Source organism: Nomascus leucogenys, chromosome 16, assembly GCF_006542625.1.
Source record: "Nomascus leucogenys isolate Asia chromosome 16, Asia_NLE_v1, whole genome shotgun sequence".
In the NCBI taxonomy this organism is placed as follows: domain Eukaryota; kingdom Metazoa; phylum Chordata; class Mammalia; order Primates; family Hylobatidae; genus Nomascus; species Nomascus leucogenys.
In genome coordinates, this window is record NC_044396.1 from 13,558,422 (window position 1) to 13,579,347 (window position 20,926).

A 20,926-nucleotide genomic window follows, 5' to 3' on the forward strand; every position below is an offset into this window, starting at 1 on the left:
TGCACCCGGCTTGCGATGAGGGGAGTTAAACTTGTTTTGTTTTGGTTTGTGTCTTTTTTTTTTCTTTTTGTGAAGAACGGGGTCTCGCTATATTGCCCAGGCAGTTCTCCAACTTCTGGGCTCAAGCGATCCTCCCGCTTCATCCTCCCTAAGTGCTGGGATTACATGCGTGAGCCAACGCGCCCACCAACCCTGTTTTTTGGGTTTTTCATGCTAGTAAATATAGTACTGATTCATTCTTCATACCTGCTATATACTATTATATAAATGCGCCACTGTTTACTTATTACTTCTGTCAATGGCACTTATGTTTCCTGCTCTTTTGCAACTTATAAAGTTTGCTATGAATATTCTTGTATTTGTAGATACGTGGGCGAGAACTTTCCTAGAAGAGTGGTAGGCACGTGTAATTTTACAAGCTATTTCCTAGTTGCTCTGCTAAGGGTTTGTGCCATTTAGACTACCAAACCCGCTGTGTTTATCTCGTTGCTCCAAAGCTCATCAACACCCGACAGAGAGGCTTACTTTTCATTCTGCCTCTTGTTTTATTGTTCCTGGTACTTCACGTTATACAATTCCTCGAATTTTATTTCAATTACTCCTCACAATCAGCCTATGGGTTAGGTACGATTTTTCACATTTTACAGACAAGAAAACAAAGAATCTCTTCGTTTGTTGAAACAACAGTTTTCTCTATTTAAACCAATATCTTACTTTTCAACCTCGCTCACTGTTATCTCTTTGCTCCCAGCGCTGGAAAAAGTGGGACATCCCCTTCGGTGGGTGTACGAGATTGGTATCCAAAGTTGGCAGCTTTCCCTCCCCCTCCTCCACCCTCTCCAAAGCCCCGTCTCCGCACTTCGCCACCCGGGGACCGCTGTGGCTCTGCAACGCGGCGGAACGACAGGGTTTGAACCACTGGAGACCCCATAGTCCCCATCTCACTTCCCTCTGCCCCCCTCTGCCCCCCTCTGCGCTCTAGGGGGCGCCCTCCGCCGCGCTGGAAAAGGCGGGGCCGGCAACTTCGGGCAATAAGATGCGTTGGGATAGGCCGAGGTTTGCGGCGCTAGTGCTCTGGTCACCGGAAGTCCCGCTGTTTCTCCCTCTCCTGAGTCGCTGTCGCCGAGGTTGGAGCTCTGCCCCGGAAGTCCTCCCCCCTGTTCCCCGCCCGCGGCAAACATGGCGGTGGACTCGGCTATGGAGCTGCTATTTTTAGATACTTTTAAACACCCGAGCGCTGAGGTAAGGCTTGGCGACTTGATTCTGACGCTGCTTCTCGACTTGGGACCTTTACAGAAAAACCGTTAGGCGTTCTCGACTTTTCCTTCTGCAGATTGCTTCTTTAATTTCTCGCTTACACACAGACACCTTCCCCCGAGCTGTGTGAGCATCGCGTCTGAGGGAGGGTTGCAGCAGCCCCTTCATTTCCTTGCTTTAACTTCGGCCCTCCGTATTTTTGGTCGAGTTGGCTTTTCTGCTTGCATGGCTTTATTTTTTATTTTTCCTGTCAGGTTTGGGCCTTGAGAAGGATCAGGGTTCTCAGGTTTACCTCAGATGGCGTTTGGGAGGGGTCTTGGTTTGACAGTAGTGTTTGACAGTAGTGCCGGAGTCTGAGCAGCTTACGTTGGCTTCGTGGTGTCCGAATCACGATGTTTCTAAATCCTTTCTCTTTGGCTTCTTTTCTGTCGGGAGTTATGTTCCCCAGTTGTGACACTCATTCGGTTTAGGATTACGGTGCTCTCCAATTTGGCCTGAAACTTTAATACTTGTCTCTCGGAGAGATTTCACACATTAGGAATGAGATGCATCACGGAGAATACTTGCGAAGAGGAGAGAGTTGAGAGAATTATAGTTAAACTCATCAGCAGACATGTCTTTTGAGGGCGGGGGTGGAATGTTGTGGAGTAATATTTCTGTACAGAACTACTTGAGCGCCCCTGAATGTACAGTTGGCCCTGCAATATGTAGATTAAACATAGTTGGTTAACTAAAGATTCCTGAAAGCAGACCAAAAATGAACTTGAATGAAGTCTACGGAGAAATTGTTAAAAAAAAAAAAAAGCGAACTTCACATTTCTCTCTCTTAATGTAAGCTTAATTTAGAGAACTGTTCTTTCTTTGGAGATTATTTTTTCTCTTTTATTTTTATCAAGTGTGCTCTTGTATCAAGCTTTTTGAGGGCAGATATAATTTCTCTTTTTCTCAGCTGTATCTCCAGTGCCTAGGACAGTATTAGCAAAATGTAGGTGCTCAATAAATATTTGAATGGAAAATGTTTAAAATGTTCTTTCTTTTATGAGATAGTAATGATAGTGGGTAGTGATTGTATCATAATGCTTTACTTGGCAAAATAAAAAGTTGACAGCTGTGATCTAATTTAACGAATGGTTTGTAGGTTTGTAAAAGTCAAAAGTTGGAGAACTTTGAGTTAGCATTTCTTACTGACAATTAATTTATGGTCTCACATTTAATGTGGGTCAGTTAGCACTGTTTGTTCAATGACTATATCTCTCTGACATTCCAGCCAAGATTTAGAAAACCCTCAATGGAGGCAGTAGTTGGATCAGAACAAACTTTTCATGTGTATAGAAATAGAGAACGGTTAAAACTGAAAGAGCCTGGCGCAGTGGCTCATGCCTATAATCTCAGCGTTTTGGGAGGCGGAAGCAGAAGGATTGCTTGAGTCTAGGAGTTTGAGACCAGCCTAGGCAACATAGTGGAACCCCTGTCTCTACAAAAGAAAATTAACTAGTTGTGGTGGCTTGATCCTATTGCCCCAGCTACTCGGGAGGTTGAAGTGGAAGGATCATTTGAGCCTGGGAGGTCAAGGCTGCAGTGAGCTAAGATCACACCACTGTGCTCCAGCCTGAGCAACAGAGCGAGACCCTGTCTCAAAAGGAAGAAAGAGAGAAAGAGAAAAAGAAAAAAAGAGAAAGAGGCATGTGATGAATTAGTTTAGTACTATTCTAGTTTAGGAAAATTGGCCTTCATTAGTTTATCATATATTTAATCTATTCTTTTATTCATTCTTAGGTAAACATTGAGTACCTTGAGAGCATAGGGCAGGTGGTAAATGCCTTCTTCTGGGGTGATTGGGGAAGGCATAGTAGAGATCACATTTAAATCAAGTCTTGAAGGAGGAAGTAGGGGTTTGTGGGTGATACGAAATATTGAAATGTTTGTTTTCAAGAAGTTATAACTCAGTATTGGAGATTAGATCCACAAAATTGTGATTTGAGTTAGAATGTGATGATCGCATAAAGAAGCACAGTGTGAATTCGTTGGGGTTTATCATCTTTGTTTACAAAATGCCCATCGGTATCTGAGGTATTAGAACTAGCTCCCTTTGTGGATATAAATAAAGGATACATGATTTCAGAAGAGGCAGATATAACTTTTCATTTGAGTGTATCAGGAAAGACTTCATCAAGGTGTTTGGCTTATGAACCTGGTCTTTGGTGAAAGGGGCAATATTTCACAGTTGTAATTAGGAAAGGAGGGCATTCTGCTGGAGTAGTCAGTCGTCTGTTAGGGTATGCTTGAAGTAGCAGTGTGAAGTGGCACCCAAGGCAGTTCAAAGACAGATCATGGAGCTCCTTGAATGCTCAACAAAGAATTACGGACTTTAGGCCGGGCGCGGTGGCTCATGCCTGTAATCCCAACACTTTGGGAGGCTGAGGCGAGTGGATTGCCTGATGTCAGGAGTTCGACACCAGACTGGGTAATACGGTGAAACCCCGTCTCTACTGAAATACAAAAAATTAGCTGGGCGTGGCGGTGCGCGTCTATAGTCCCAGCTACTCGGGAGGCTGAGGCAGGAGAATTGCTAGAACCCGGGAGGAGGAGGTTGCTGTGAGCCAAGATCACGCCACTGCACTCCAGCCTGTGCGACAGAGCAAGACTCTGTCTTTTAAAATAAATAAATAAATAAATAAATAAAAATAAAAATTATGGACTTTATTTTGTAGGAAATGGGTAGTTTTTGAGCAGACGAATCATACAATTAGCAAGTTACGTTAGGTAGATTACTTTATCAATAATACTTAAAATGCTTCAGAGAAGGCCAGGCACGGTGGGTCACGCCTGTATCCCAGCACTTTGGGAGGCTGAGGCGGGCGGATCACGAGGTCAGGAGATCGAGACCATCCTGGCTAACATGGTGAAACCCCGTCTCTACTAAAAATACAAAAAAATAGCCGAGCGTGGTGGCGGGCACCTGTAGTCCCAGCTACTCGGGAGGCTGAGGCCGAAGAATGGCGTGAACCCGGGAGGCAGAGCTTGCAGTGAGCCGAGATTGTGCCACTGCACTCCAGCCTGGGCGACAGAGCAAGACTCCGTCTCAAAAAAAAAAAAAAAAAAAAATGGTTCAGAGAAAATAGAGGTGAGGTGACAAAATCAGGGAGAAAAAGGGAGATGTTATGAAAACCTGAGTTAGCCAATGGGCAGTAATCATTGTTTAACATTTTTTGAATGCTTAATTTGTGCCAGACACAGTGGGCTTTGATAACTTAAGTGTAAATCATCTCTGGTCCTTCCATCAGTTATTTTTTTTTTTTAAGACTAGGTCTTGCTCTGTCACCCAAGCTGGAGTGCAGTGGTGCGATCACAGCTCACTGCAATTTCTCCCACCAGGGCTCCATCGATCCTTCCATCTCAGCCTCCCGAGTAGCTGGGACTACAGTTGTGCACCAACACGCCTGGCTAATTTTCGTATTTTTTTGTAGAGACGGCGTTTTGCCATGTTTCCCAGGCTAGTCTTGAATTCCTGAGCTCAAGCGATTCTCCCACCTCAGCCTCCCAAAGTGCAAAGATTACAGGCGTGAGCCACGGCAGGGCCCATGCTGAGTTTTCAAAGGTAGTCATCTACATTTTATAGATAAGGAAACTGAGCCTGAGAGATTAGGTGACTTTCCTAAAATAGCATAGCTAGATTAAGATCCACCATCACACATTTTTCTGGCTCTAAAGCAGTGCTGTGCTGTGTGCCAGTGGAACTACATAGGAGAGGATTTATACAAGTTTTGGATATATACAAATTTCAAGTGTAGAATTGACAGGATGGCAACTGATTGTGTGAAGGAGATAGGGTAGTTAAAAATGGTAAAATTCTAGTTTTAGAGACAGGAGAACTAGTGGGACTAATGATGGTAAGAGTGTGAAAGTGAGTTTGATGGGAACGGGATAATTAGCCAGATTAATTTGCCCCGTAGGAAGTTGAGAATCTGTTTTAACAATTATTTATGAAAAACACTTTTGAAGGTGAGGGTATGGCTTTAGGAGGGGCAATACAAGTCAGAATAAAACCCATTGCCCTTGATTTCAAAGGAATTTGTAATATGGTAGGGAAGAGACATTTATTAGTTTCACACAGGGAATCCTTATTGCCAGCTACCATTAACAGCTCTTTTTTTGGTATTGTATTTATTTTACCAATAATTTCCTCTTCCCCACATAAAGAATTGATACACATTTATAAGGCCAATCCACTGAGTTCAGAAGATAAGCAGTTAAACTTATTAAAAGACAATTTGATTGTGAGGAAATAGTGTTCCTGTGAATGAAAAAACACAACATTACAAATCAAGAATGCAAGATAAGCCAGGTATGGTGGCGTGTGTGCCTGGGAGGCTGAAGTGGGAGGATCGCTTGAGCCCAGGAGTTGGAGGACAGCCTGGGCAACATAGCAAATGCGGTGGCTCATGCCTGTAATCCCAGCACTTTGGGAGGCTGAGGCAGGCGGATCACAAGGTCAGGAGATTGAGACCATCCTGGCTAACCTGGTGAAACCCTGTCTCTACTAAAAATACAAAAAAAATTAGCCAGGCATGGTGGTATGTGCCAGTAGGCCCAGCTACTCGGGAGGCTGAGGTAGGAGAATGGCGTGAACCTGGGAGATGGGATTTGCAGTGAGGCTAGATTGTGCCACTGCACTCCAGCCTGGGCGACAGAGCAAGACTCTGTCTCACAATAAACAAATAAATAAATAAATAAATAATAAAAAAATAGAAAAAAGCAAACTATATCTCTAATGTTAACATATACAATATTAGAAAAAATTGTGTAAGTTAAAATCAGATTTAAGCAAGATTATTTGGTAAACAAGTATATGAGTGGAAAGCTATTATATTTGTATATTCCTGTTGATGAGTGAATTAGTTTCCTTTCTGTATCTCTCCCTATTGTAATCAGCTTTTACTTTGTATTTTGTACTGTAATTAACAGCTGTCTTTATACTAATATTTTTCCAAATCCTCTAGTGAATATTATTCTTAAATGTATACACTCGTTGCCCACATTAATATTGCAATACTGTAATACTGTTTTGTGGTTTCGTTTTTCACCTAACAATGTGTTGTACATCTTTGTGAATCAAGAAGTAATACGCCTATGTAATATTTTTAAAGTAAGCTTATTTTTTTAATTTTCTTTTTTTTTTTTTTGGCTAGGTAATACATGTATGAGGTACAAATACAAAAGGTACAAAAGGGTATATGGCAAAAAGTCTCTCATCACTGTCCCCTAACCATCTTGTTTCTCTCCTTAGATATTCTGTATAATATCCTTTTTTATTGGCTATGTAATATTCTTTAAGTGGTAATGCTATATATATTTTTTGAAACAGGGTCTTGCTCTGTTGCCCAGGTTGGAGTGCAGTGGTGTGCTTATGGCTTACTACAACTTTGACCTGGGCAATCCTCCTGCCTCAGCCTCCTGAGTAGCTAGGACTATAGGTGCACATCACCATGCCCGTCTAGTTGTTAAAGTTTTTTTTTTTTTTTTTTTTTTTTTTTTTTTTAGAGATGGAGTCTTGCCGTGTTGCCAGGCTGGTCTCGTACTCTTGGCCTCAGGTGATCTTCCTGTCTTGGCCTCCCAAAGTGCTAGGATATTAATGCTATTATTTATATACTAAATTCTCATACATTTAGGTTTCTGACTTTACAGTGGTGTGTAATATTCTTGAAGCTAAATTGTTTTATACATTTTTAGTTATTTTTTAAATAGTACTTTCCAGTGTGGAAGTGCTGGGTTAAAATACAGTCCTAGGAGAGTAGGTCGATACTGAAAAATCCTGTATTTTAGAGGTCATTTAAAAATTACTGTAGGAAACCAATTAGGAACTCATCTGCAGAAGTGAAAAAGGAAGTGGTAGCAGTAGATGTGATAGCTGAAGGAGAGGGTAGAAAGAGAAGATAATTGCAGGGATAGAAGAATAAGGAAGGGAAACATTTATGCTGTGACCTTTAAACATGCAGGTAAATGACTCCTTCCAAAGATAATTGTGGCTCAGAGTTGTGGAATCTGACCAGTCTTCTTCACATTCCTGTTACTTTCCTGATCATGAACCTTCCGTGATTTCCCATTGTTAATCTCTTTTCCTAGGCTTTGTTTTTGATTCTCTGAAAACACAATTCAATAACCATTAATCAAGTGCCTATTAAAAATTCATTTATTAAATGAATATGGTAGGCACTATGAATATACAGTAAACTAAGACACAGGTCTGTCTTCTTTAAACACATAGTCTAATGGGAGAGATAAGAGGCAATTACAATTCAGCTAGATAAAGGACTTTAGGCACTAAGAGGAGAGGCACCTATCTAGATTTGATCTGGCTCAGCTTTCAAGAGAAAGTTTACTTGTAAAAGGCGTTGGGGCAGAAGGATGTGATAGATTTAAAGCAGAGAGAACATCATGAGTGAGGGCATAAAAATGAGAAAAAGCATGGTAAGCTAGGGATATAAGTTTGGAGCGATAAAGAAGCCAGTCTTGTTTATAAGACCTAGGAATTTGGCTTGGAGGCAGTAAGATCAGGGGAGTGGTACATTTATAGTTTAGAAAGACCATACTTCAGTAGGAGAATGGGTTGATGGGAGGCAAGAAAAAAGCACAGGATGCAAAGGCATAAGAAGGATATAATGGATTTTGGGGATTCGGAGGGGGAAGGTTGGGACGGGGGTAAGGGATAAAAGACTACATATTGGGTACAGTGCACACTGCTTGGGAGATGGGTACACTAAAATCTCAGAAATCACCATTAAAGAACTTATCCATGTAAACAACCACCTGTATCCCAAAAACTATTGAAATAAAAATTTAAAAAACAAAAATTAAAAAAGAAGCACAAAATCAGTTAGGATCCTATTGCTGTAATTCATATTGGAGTGATGTAGTATATGGAACTAAAGGAGTGACAGCCAGAACGGAGGAGAGCTTTAATCAATAGGACTTGGTGTTTGAATAGATAGATGATATAGATGAGAGAGGATGAGAAGTCCAGGATGATAATGTCTTGGGCAATATGTGGATGGTGATGCCATCACTAATGTAGGAGAATTCAGTTTGGATTTGTTGAGTTTGGTGCACAAGGGACATTGAAATGGAGAGGCTGAGTGGGCAGTTGGATCTAGTATCCTGGGGCTCAGGAGAGAGGTCCTAGATGGAGATACAGATTTGGAATTGTCTTCTGGCTGTGGGTGAAAATCTTGTTTTTGTAATTCTGTTGGTTGTCCATAGCTACTCTTCTCTGCTTTCCTCCCCTGTTTTGCTATTTTGCCCTCTAGCTATGATGAACTATGTTTGCAATTTCTTTCTTTCCTTTTTTTTTTTTTTTTTTGACAGAGTCTCGCTTTGTTGCTTAGGATGGGGTGCAGTGGTGCGATCACGACTCACTGCAGCCTTGACCTCCTGGGCATAAGTGATCCTCCCACCTCAGTCTCCTGAGTAGCTGGGACTGCAGGCATGTGCTACCATGCCCAGCTGATTTTTTAATTTTTTGTAGACACAGGATCTTCCTGTATTGCCCAGGCTGATCTTCTTGAACCCTGCCCTCAAGTGATGCTCCTGCCTCAGCCTCCCAAAGTGTAGGATTACAGGTGTGAGCCACGGCTCCCAGCCTGCACTTTTGTGAACGTTCCATGTTCTTGTTTGCATTCCTTTTGTGCATGCCTTCTCCCTTGTTTGCCTACAACCTGGGCTGGGGACCTAAATACCCCTCTGAATTTTCATAGCATCCTTTGTGAGTCTGTATCATGGCAATTTATCTACTTGTCTACCACAATAAATCGTCTGTTCCATAATGGCAGAGATTATGTCTTGTCTTTGTAGCCTCAGAACTAGCATACTTTGGAACATAGTCGACATTTAATAAATATTTGGAAATAAATATTTAACAGAACGAACTGGTAGCAACATACAGAAACTCTTTTATATACAAACAAAATAGATTTTGAAAGGCTATTTGTAAATCCTTAAATTCATTGTTGATAAGCATGATATTCTTTATAGTGAGACTCAGTCTTTCTAGATGCAAATAATGTGAGCCGTTCTTCTCATGATGAACTTTGACCAGTAGGTAATAACAGTTGACTGAAGTAATAGGAAAAGTTGACATAAAATTGTCCAAAAACAATGTGAAAACTCTCTTTTTAATTATTGAAAACAAGAATTATATTTGCCTAATCCTGTGTCAAATGATAGATGTAAGTATATACTAGATATAATTTATGCTGTTTCTTTTTTTGTTTGTTTTTCTTTTTTCCCCAGGATGGAGTCTTAAACTTTGTCACCCAGGCTGGAGTGCAGTGAGGCAATCATATCATAACTATAGCCTCAAACTCCTGGGCTCAAGTGATCCTCCTACCTCAGCCCCCTGAGTAGTTAGGGTTACAGGCATGCACCTCTGCTTCTTTTTTTTTTTTTAATATAATAAACTCTTAGTTTGTGATTTTTTTTTGTAATTTTAGGAGGGGTTTATTTCAACTATTCAGTACCAAAATGCTTTCTCTGATCCCTTGATATTAGTTGGTATGTAAGTTTAACAAAGTAAGCTGATCTAAGTACAGATTTGCAGTTTCTTATCTATAATTCAGAAACTCAAAAATGGCAAAAAACTTACACCAAAAAACACAAAACCCTGCCCTGAATTCATTTGGCCATGCAGTCTAATCTGAACTGATATGGTGCTTGTTATAATCTTTTTTTTTCTTTTTTTTTTTTTTTTTGAGAGGGAGTCTCACTCTGTCGCCCAGGCTGGAGTGCAGTGGCGCAATCTTGGCTCACTGCAAGCTCCGCCTCCCAGGTTCACGCCATGCTCCTGCCTCAACCTCCCGAGTAGCTGGGACTACAGGCGCCCGCCACTGCACCCGGCTAATTTTTTGTATTTTTTAGTAGAGACGGGGTTTCACTGGGGTCTCGATCTCCTGACCTAGTGATCTGCCTGCCTGGGCCTCCCAAAGTGCTGGGATTACAGGTGTGAGCCACCGCGCCTGGCCATAATCTTTATTTAGTGTGAATGTTGATATGTATGGCTGCAGAAATATTACATGTTTTGATTACAAGGTGCTGCTGCAGAAGCCCACTGGAGGTCTAAAGTAATATGCAGTATTTGGATTATATTATCTTTCTAGAAATCAAAAAGTCAGGATTCTGAAAGGCATTTGGCTCCAGAGATTTCAGATAAGGGACTCTGTGTCTGTATTAGTCTAAGCAAAACATCAGCAGGGAAGTAAATGCATGACAGAAAATGTTAGGCAAATTGAGAAACTTAAGTAAGTACATCTTATCAGCTATTTATACAACACTGTAAATAATATATTTAATGATATTTAATGATATGGAATGTTAAGGTTACATGTGACATTGTGAATGAATAAAATTTGAATAGAGGAACTGTTTTACAGAATGTTCTGAACCCCTCCCCCTCCGGCTTTTTTTTTGTTACAGCAAAGTTCTCATATAGATGTGGTTCGTTTTCCATGTGTGGTTTATATCAATGAAGTCCGAGTCATACCTCCAGGAGTAAGAGCCCATAGCAGTCTGCCAGACAATAGAGCATATGGGTAAGTCAACTCTCTTTTTAAAAGTATTTTTTGGTTAAAGATTGTCTTAGAAACATATTCTTAAATGCAAAAATATAAGGGAATATTTTACAAGTAATAAATCCTGAAGCTATTCAATTATGGTTATGCTGCATTGTAATTAGCTCTATATTTTCTGTATAATGCATATATCATCTTAAACCTGAAAACAGTAATTATTTGACCTGTGTACTAGGTAAGATTTTTCTTTATTCATTTTTTTTAACTGATGGTGTTAGGTTTACGTTTTTTAAAATATTCTAGGGTGGTGTAACCAGGTAGATGAAGTATTTTTAACCTGATTTTTCTCTTGAAAATAAGTGGGAATTAGTTGAAATATTTATAAATGTATATTATTATTATTATTATTATTACTACTTTTTTTTTTTTTTTTTTTTGAGATGGAGTTTTGCTCCTGTTGTCCAGGCTGGAATGCAATGGCGCGATCTTGGCTCACTGCAACCTCTGCCTCCTGGGTTCAAGTGAGTCTCCTGCCTCAGCCTCCTGAGTAGCTGGGATTACCCCACCACCACACCTGGCTAATTTTTTGTATTTTTGGTAGAGACAGGGTTTCACCATATTGGTCAGACTGGTCTGACCCAGCACTTTGGGACTGGTAATCCCAGCACTTTGGGAGGCCGAGGCAGGAGGATCACCTGAGGTCAGGAGTTCGAAACCAGCCTGGCCAACATGGAGAAACCCCGTCTCTACTAAAAATACAAAATTAGCCAGGCATGGTGGCGCATGCCTGTAATCCCAGCTACTTGGGAGGCTGAGGCAGGAGAATCGCTTGAACCTGGGAGGCGGAGGTTTTGGTGAGCTGAGATTGCGTCATTGCACTCTAGCCTGGGCAACAAGAGTGAAACTGTCTCAAAAAAAAGAAAAAGAGTTAAACTAGCTACTTTGTGATGGGCGTTATGGGACAGATTCAAAGTTAAGGGCTCATTTCTTCATAATTGTGGAAAATAGTTCATTATTTGTAGAAATAGGTAGAAAGTCTTCATAGGCATCATTCACAAATTAAAAGATACACAAGAAAAATCTTTAATGTTTATAGTGAAGGATCGTTATAATTGACTTCCTATCTTTTTTTCCATGTTTAAGAAAATTAACTCATGTTTCCCTATAAGTTTCTTCCTGATTTTCCTATAAAGGGAGCTTTGTGTAGAATGAGGAAGTTTGGATAATGATAGTATATCCAACAGTCTTCTCTAATTGTACTGCTTTTGGCCAAAAAAAGTTTGTCATTTATTGTTCCGTAACAAATTATAGCAAATATAGCAGCTTAAAACTACACATTTATTATCTCACATTGTTTCTGAGGGTCAGGATTCTGGGAGTCACTTAGCTGGCTCAGGTTCTTTCATGAAGTTGTAGTCAAGATATAGACTGGGGCTGAAGAATTTGCTTGGTAGCTCATTCATGGGGCTGCTGGCAGGAGGCTTCACTTCTTTGCTGGGAGATCCTCCCCATGGTCTTGTTCGTGTCGTGACATGGCTTCTTCCAGAGTGAGTGATCTAAGAGTGAGAGGGCATGCCCAAGAAAGAAGCCACAGGCAGTGTGTTTTATAAGTTAATATCAGAAGGTGACATATTATCATCTTTACCATATTCTGTAGGTTACATATTCTGCTGCTATAGTGTGGGAGGGGCCTACATAGGGTGTACACCCTACCATGTAGGGTGTGAATCCCAGGAAGCAAGTGTCACTGGGGTCATCTTAGGGACTGGCTACCATAGCAGGCAAACTGGATTTTGGCAGTTAGCTGCCATTGGTAGGATTATTTGTTGCATTTTCTGTTATCTTAACCCTCTTCCTTTTTCTTAGCTGGAGATGTGTAGCTTTTCATGTTGTAAAAACATAAGGTATCAGAAACAAATTTATCAAACATAAGGTATCAGAAACAAATTTATGCATGATTAGTATGCTACACAACAGTAAAATAAAGTATTAACTCACTAAAACAAATGTAAGAGTGAGGGCCAGTCACAGTGGCTTATGCCTGTAATCCTAGCACTATGGGAGGCTGAGGCAGGTAGATCATTTGAGGTCACGAGTTTGAGACCAGCCTAGCCAACATGGTGAAACCATGTCTCTATTAAAAATACAAAAATTAGCCAGCTGTGGTGGTGCGCACCTGTAATCCCAGCTACTCAGGAGGCTGAGGCAGGAGAATTGCCTGAACCTGGGGGTTGGAGGTTGCAGTGATCCGAGATTGCACCACTGCACTGCAGCCTGGGCAAACAGAGTGAGACTCCCTCTTAAAAAAAAGAAAAAAGAGCCAGGAAGACCAGAATCTGAAAGTTGAAAGCAGTGTTAGGGATCAAGTGATATTTGTGGGCATACTTTGTAATAGTGTTTTTTCTCATTATAAAATTTAGAAATGCTTGTATAAAATTAAAATCTCTTTAATCCCTTTATTCTGGTAGGGTGTGGTGGCTCAGGCCTCTAATCCCAGCACTTTGGGAGGCCAAGGCCGGAGGATCACTTGAGACCAAGAGTTTGGAGACCCCGTCTCTACAAAAATTTAAAAATTAGTTGGGCATGGTGGCTCATGCCTGTAGTCCTCGCTGCTTGGGAGGCTGAGGCGGGAGGATTGCTTGAACCCAGGAGTTAAGAGTTGCAGTGAGCTGTGATTGTGCCATTGCCCTCCAGCTTGGGCGACAAAGCAAGACTGTTTCAAAAAAAAAAAAAGTAATAACAATAATAATTATAATTCCTCTATTCCAAGAGCATCTTAACATTTGATATATATTTTTAATATGTGTGTGTGTGTATGTGTGTGTGTGTTCATACATATATATGTATGCTTATATATGTATTTTATTATTACTTTTTGTAAATATGATACCTTATGTGAGGTTAGGTTTTTTAGAGTCACCGAGTTGTAAGATAACTGTCTAGTGCAGTCAGATTTCCTTTGATTCTTTAAATCATTTTTCAGTGACCAGGACCTGAGCTTTTAGGGTCTCAAAAGTAAAGAAAGAGTTTGTATTTTAGCCCTTTTTCCTTTTCTTGAGATACTGAAGTCCAGGGGCTAGTTTAAAGAAGGGCCAGGAGGGGTCAGGTGCAGTGGCTCACGCCTGTAATCCCAGCACTTTGGGAGGCTGACGCGGGTGGATCAGCTGAGGTCAGAGACAAGCCTGGCCAACATAGGGAAACCCCGTCTCTACTAAAAATACAAAAATCAGCTGGGCATGGTGGCGCGTGCCTGTAGTCTCAGCTACTTGGGTTGCTGAGGTGGGAGGATCACTTGAACCTGAGAGGCGGAGGTTGTGGTGAGCTGGTGAGCGGAGATCGCACCACTACACTCCAGCCTGGGCAACAAGAGCAAGACTCCGTCTCAAAAAAAAAAAAAAAAAAAAAAAAAAAAAAGAAAAGGAAAAAAGTAAAGAAGGGCAAGAGGAAGAGACTAGAGTTGTTGGGTGCATGTGATTGAATTTGGGTAAGGCAAATGTATGTTGTTATTTTGCTGTTACTTTTTAGTGTTTTATATATTCCTTTATTTCATTTTTAATATATCAGGAGTGCTTTTACATCATTAAATATTATTTGATTTTATGATTTCTAATAGCTACATAGTCTAATGAATGACAATACTATAAATATATTTGATTAGTCTCCTATGTGGGGACCATTAGATGGTTTTTAGTTTTCAAATTACAAGTAACAGTATGATGAATAACCTCTTGAAAAAAATCTGTTCACATATCAAGGTTTCTATAGAAACACTTTCTAGAAAAAAGTACATCAAATGGTGTGTCTTTGTCCATTTTGTGTTACTTTAACAGAATACCACAGACTGGATAATTTATAAAGAAATTTATATCTCAAAGTTCTGGAGACTAGGAAGTCCAGTATCAAGGTGCCAGCAATCTGGCAAGAACGTTCTTGCAGCTTCATCTCATGGTGGAAGGCAAGAGCCAGAGAGCCCAGGAGAGCACAAGGGAGCTGAACTTGCTTTGTTAACAAGCATACTGTCACAGTAACTAATCCACTCCCCAGATAACAACATTCATTCATTCATGAGGGCAGAGTCCTCGTGACCCAGTCACGTCTTATTAGGCTTGCCTCCCAACACTGTTGCATTGGGAATTAAATTTCCAGCACATGGACTTTGTGGGGTACGTTCAAACGGTAGCTTCATGTGAACATTTTCTTAGTCTCCTGAATTTTATTGCCACATTACTTTTCAGAATGATGATGCCTGTTTGTGCTTCTACCAGAAGTGTATACAGGAACCTCTTTGATAGTACTCTAGACATTATAGTTATTAACATTTGGATTTTTATATAAATGAACAAGAATAAAGCATGTGGTTTTCAAAGTCAAGATTTTAGTTGAATTTAAGGAATTTCAACCAAGGGTGCTATGGTATAGTATCTTTTACATAAAGTGTAGCAAGATTTTAGTCTAATGCAAATTAAATAGGCTCTGATATTAACTAAATAATCTATTTTTAGAAACCCCAAAATATTTTTGTAAATTGCTGCTGTACAAATATCAATTGGCTTTAAGTCACAACTTAGGGCTATGATGCTAAAGTTACTATTACAGTCTTGTATTAATGTGGTTAAGTTGAAATTGTAATTACACAACTTGAAGTTAGCTAATCCCTGATTCTTTTGATAATGAAAGGGAACAGGCATGCCTGAATCCCAGCACTTTGGGAGGCTGACGTGGGAGGATCACTTGAGCACAGGAGCTCGAGACCAGCCTGGGCAACATAGTGATACCTTGTCTCTACTTAAAAAAACAAAAATTAACCCAGTGTAGTGGCATATACCTGTAGTCCCAGCTGCTTGGGAGGCTGTAGCAGGAGGATTGTTTGAGTCTGGAAGCTCAAGGCTACAGTGAGCTGTAGTCATGCCACTGCACTCTAGCCTGGTCAAGAAAGCAAGACTCTGTCTCTAAAAAGAAGGGGAGGCCGGGCGCAGTGGCTCACACCTGTAATCCCAGCACTTTGGGAGGCCGAGACGGGTGAATCACCTGAGGTCAGGAGTTTGAGACCAGTCTGGCTAACGTGGCGAAACCCCATTTCTACTAAAAATACAAAAAAATCAGCTGGGCGTGGTGGCGTGTGCCTGTAATCCCAGCTACTCAGGAAGCTGAGGCAGGAGAGTCGCTTGAACCCAAGTGTGGAGGTTGCAGTGAGCCAAGATCATGCCTGCCATTGCACTCCAGCTTGGGTAACAAGAGCGAAACTCCGTAACACCGTCTCAAAAAAAAAATGAATAGTAATAGCATGCAAAAAGTACTTGATTAAAATTTGATATTCAGTAATACTTAAAATCAGCTGTTGGCTACTTGAGATTGGATGTGAATAAAATTACATACAATATCATAGTTAACTATATTTTTGTTATTTAAATCTTAGGAATATCACATTCTAATTCTAGAATTGCTCTTAACTTTGTACTTACTATGTTATTTGTTTTAATTTAGGAAGTGTTTGTTACAAAGTCTGATGTTTCAACTTTGTTTCATTTACAGAGAGACATCTCCGCATACATTTCAATTAGACTTATTCTTCAACAATGTAAGCAAACCAAGTGCCCCTGTTTTCGATAGGTTGGGAAGGTATGTACCTGCTAGGTAATTTCACCAGAAACTCATGAGTTAGTAAGCAACACCTTTTGATTGATCTTTAGATAGAAGAAAAGGATGTATCTGCTGGTAGACCCAAGAACGCAGGGTTTAATTGTGTCAAGGTGGTATTAAAGAAATGTGAAACTCCTAAGGAGACGCTGAGTTTATAAAATAAAAATTTAAATGTGTGAAACAGCCATTGTTTGTTAACTTGTGACTCGTGCATGCATTTCTGATATACATGATACTTTCACACATGATAGTAACCTAATTTGGAAAATATTTTTGATTCTTAAATTATATAGACACATTGAGAGCTAATATTTTATGTGTGTCTTTCACATCACACTACTGTGCAATTTATAATTCCATAGCCACATTTTGTAAAATGAAACTTTTGTTAGTAGATACCCCCTTTTTTTGATTATTTAGTACATGCTAGGTAGTTTTTTTCAGGTTAGGTATTATTAAACCTGTTGTTATGATGTCTGCAAACAAATGACCATTCAATGGGTTTACTTAGAACTCATTAAATAAAAAAAATTAAAGGCAGCTTAAAAATGAGAAAATGTCTGTTTCTGTCAGGAATTAACATTTCTTAGACATCACTCATTCTGTTATTGACCCCTCTCTTATTTATTATTAAATTATGTCAATAATTTAACTTTTTTTTTAAATGAAGGGAAACCTTAGATAATTTGAAGCAGGTAATTTTTAGTATTTGGGGGTGTTTTTATGTCAGTACCTACTTAATAAAAACAGGTGCTTTTCTTAAATTTTGGTTGTAGTCTATATTTTTATATGACTGTAATGCAGTGGTTCTCTACTCTGGCTGTACATTAGAATTACCTGTGTGCTTTTAAAAATTTACTGATGTCCATACTCACCCTAAAGCAATTAATTCAGAATCTGGGATTGATTTTTTTTTTTCTTTATCACATTTTGGGGACAGTACATTAAACTCAAACTTTGTGGTTTATTGACTCAAAACAAAAATCTAGCATTTGATTATGTTAAAATATGTGAATCTAGAGAGACATCTTCATGAACTGTGATGTTCAGTGTTTGAGCTTACGTATTTATTTCTACTCCCTTGACAGCCTGGAATATGATGAGAATACTTCCATCATCTTTAGACCTAACTCAAAGGTAATTGTAGAAGTCAGTTTTCAACTTGTCATTACTATTTGCTCTCAACTCCATTTAAAGTTTTTGATCCATATAAATCAATGTTGCAGAGTGTCATATCTTTTTTTTTCTTTTTTTTTTTTGAGACAGAGTTTCGCTCTGTCGCCCAGGCTGGAGTGCAGTGGCGCGATCTCGGCTCACTGCAAGCTCCGCCTCCCAGGTTCACGCCATTCTCCTGCCTCAGCCTCCCAAGTAGCTGGGATTACAGGCATCTGCCACCATGCCCGGCTAATTTTTTGTATTTTTAGTAAAGACGGGGTTTCACTGTATTAGCCAGGATGGTCTTGATCTCCTGACCTTGTGATCTGCCCGCCTTGGCCTCCCAAAGTGCTAGGATTACAGGCGTGAGCCACCACGCCTGGCTCAGAGTGTCATATCTTATCTGATTCTTCTAGCATCTAGACACTATTTTATAATGCAGTAAAGACATTGTAATGTCGTTCTCTACCTATAAAGCTCTTTCTTCCTCTTTCGAGTCAAGAAGAGACCAGCATTTGTGCTTTACCATCTTTCATTTAGATAGGCAAGTTCAGAAGATGACAGGCAGGCAAATTGTTATTAGACACTACTGTGCCTTAATTAAAGTTTCTTTTAAAAGTACATATTTCATATTTCTCCTTTCTTATCAAAAATATACCTTTTTTCTTGATATGCCAGATGCCATGCTGGAAGCATTTAGTGGCAGATTTGAAATGCAAAAATAATTATGACCTGGTATGGGACTACTCAGCTTGCTGTTTGGTTTTGGGGGGGATGGGTATTAAATCCTTTGCATTCTGTTTTGACTAAAAATTATCATTGTTATCTGTTTATCTTCCTTCCAGTGGGATTTCTGTTCAGTCTATCAATCCTTGGCCAGTCTTTGAACCCTTCTTCCGGTCCCCAGTTTCCCTGTATAGTCTAACAAAGAAATATTAATTTCTTTTTTCCTTATTTTGCCTCCAGAAGGGGCCCCGGTAACACTTACAACTTTGTCTTTACCCAATATGGTGGGGAGGAAAGAGAACTCAGAAGTCAGGGCCTTTGGTTTCTAATGCAGGCTCTTCACATGCTCTGGTGTTCTTATTTCTTAAAAGGGAATGACAATATCTGCTCTCATAATTGTGAAGATCTAGCTATTAATGTAGATAAGCTCTAGAAAGCATAAAGTTATTTTTATCTTATAGGAAATATTGAGGGTTAATGGCATTGGCAAAAGTCTTCAGTCTTTTTAGGAGAAAGTTTCTTTGCAAAAACCATTTATTTAATGCCTCTGTGTTCCTTTACTTTTTTTTTTTTTTTTGAGACCGAGTCTCACTCTGTCACCCAGGCTAGAGTGTGCAGTGGCGCAATCTTGGCTCACTGCAACCTCTGCCTCCTGGGTTCAAGCAATTCTCTGCCTCAGTCTCCTGATTATCTGGGATTATGGGTGCCACCACTACCCCGGCTAATTTTTGTAATTTTAGTAGAGATGGGGTTTCACCATCTTGGCCAGGCTGGTCTTCAACTCCTGACCTTGTGATCCACCCACCTCAGCCTCCCAAAGTGCTGAGATTACAGGCGAGCCACTGCACCCTGCCAGTTCCCTTACTTTTTAACGTACAATGTGGGTACATAAAATATACCTGCATGTATGAATTTGGCGTGTGAGAAGAATGCTATGCAGTTTTATGGACTTTATCATTCTTGAGACTGAGCATCATTTGTGCTTTTGGTCCCTTCTACCACCCCTGTACCTATTGGGGTTTAATTTCTTAATTAGCAATAACTCCTACTTAATTTTATTCTCATTTCTTTTCTCTTGGATGGGAGTCTGGTTATACTTTTTGAACAAGGTTGGCATAAAGCATAGGACTGGGAGATGTAATCTTAGGACAGGTGCAGGTGTAGTTATGGTAACTCTGGAGAACCACACTAAAAGCTGTGCCTGGGTAAATTTCACTTTGTGTTGACTTTGCATTTTCAGCATACTTTTAAAGACTTTAGTTGAACTACAATCTAATTTGATATCAGCTAACTTCTAGCATTTTAAAACATGACTTTGAAAGATTTTTTTTTCCCTCCCTAAAAATCAGGTGAATACTGATGGTCTGGTGCTAAGAGGCTGGTATAACTGTCTGACACTGGCAATATATGGATCAGTGGATAGAGTGATAAGTCATGACAGAGACTCTCCACCACCACCACCTCCACCTCCACCACCTCCCCAGCCACAACCAAGTTTGAAAAGGAATCCAAAACATGGTGAGAATTTTAAATTTGCTTTTGCAAGTGAAACTTATATCCGTGGTGTAAAAAAAAAATAATTCGAAGAGCGCTCTTTTACCTTTTGTTTTTATTTTGTTTTATTTCTTGAGAGAGAGAGAGGAAGAAGAGAGGGGGAGAGAGGGAGAAACAGAGGGGCAGAGGGAGAGAGGGAGGAAGGGGGGAGACAAGAGGAAAAGAAGGAAAGAAGAGGAGGCAAGAGAGAGAAGGGGAGGGAGAGAAAGGAGGGAAAGTGAGGGATCGGGGTAGGAGAGTGAGCAAGCACACCTTGTTCACCTTTTGAACCTTGCTTAAGACTTGACAAGGTAGCTATCTGTTAGTCTCCCATTCTTGTCTATAAGAGTTTCTTTTTATGTTGAAGTGGTGACATTTTATTTTCTTCCTCTATTTTCCTAGAGAGCTTTTAAAACTGATCTGAGGGAATTTTTTCCCATTTAAAGTATCTTAATGATAATGCAATCTAGTGACTATTCATGGTTTACTATTAAAATTATTTGTAAATGAATTGAAAAATAGGCAGGGAGTTTGTTACATATTCCCGGAATACTTATATAAATGACATTTTTTTTTTCAAGAGTGCATTTAAAATTTGATTAGGTATATACATCTTAACTGATGTAGATTTCTTCCACTTTTGAGAACCTTTTTCTCATTAACTGGAAACAAGAAAAATAAGAACTTCAGTGGCTTTCTTTCAGAAGGTAGGCAGCTGGACTCATGTTTCTCAGAATCTCTTCTCCTCACTCCAGTGTTAATCACTGTAAGAAGTTGACCACAAGGCTGAGTGCAGTGGCTCATGGCTGTAATCCTAGCACTTTGGGAGGCCGAAGTGGGAGGATTGCTTGGGGTCAAGAATTCAAGACCAGCCTGGCCAACATGGCGAGACCCTATGTCTATTTAAAAAAAAAGAAGTTGACACAATGAGATTCATAGCCAGCTGCAGTGGTATATACATCTGTGTTCCCAGCTACTCAAGAGGCTGAGGCAAAAGGGTCGATTGAGCCCAGGAGTTCGAGTCCATTCTGGGCAACATAGTGAGACTCCCATCT

At 40.0% G+C, this 20,926-nt stretch overlaps 1 protein-coding gene across 2 annotated transcripts in view; it reads left to right on the forward strand.

Moving 5' to 3' along the window:
- The first annotated feature begins 1,109 nt into the window (after positions 1-1,109).
- Positions 1,110-20,926, forward strand: part of VIRMA (vir like m6A methyltransferase associated) — a 65,529-nt gene continuing 45,712 nt past the window's right edge. The window contains exons 1-6 of one of the 2 annotated variants that reach the window (XM_030795116.1): positions 1,171-1,242; positions 6,447-6,501; positions 10,723-10,838; positions 16,350-16,436; positions 17,546-17,594; positions 19,688-19,856. In XM_030795116.1, coding sequence (XP_030650976.1) covers positions 6,454-6,501; positions 10,723-10,838; positions 16,350-16,436; positions 17,546-17,594; positions 19,688-19,856 — 469 coding nt within the window. In that variant the 5' untranslated portion in view covers positions 1,171-1,242; positions 6,447-6,453. Of the gene's footprint in view, positions 1,243-6,446; positions 6,502-10,722; positions 10,839-16,349; positions 16,437-17,545; positions 17,595-19,687; positions 19,857-20,926 lie in introns of both variants that reach the window. The other variant, XM_003268320.3, reaches the window with a different exon arrangement.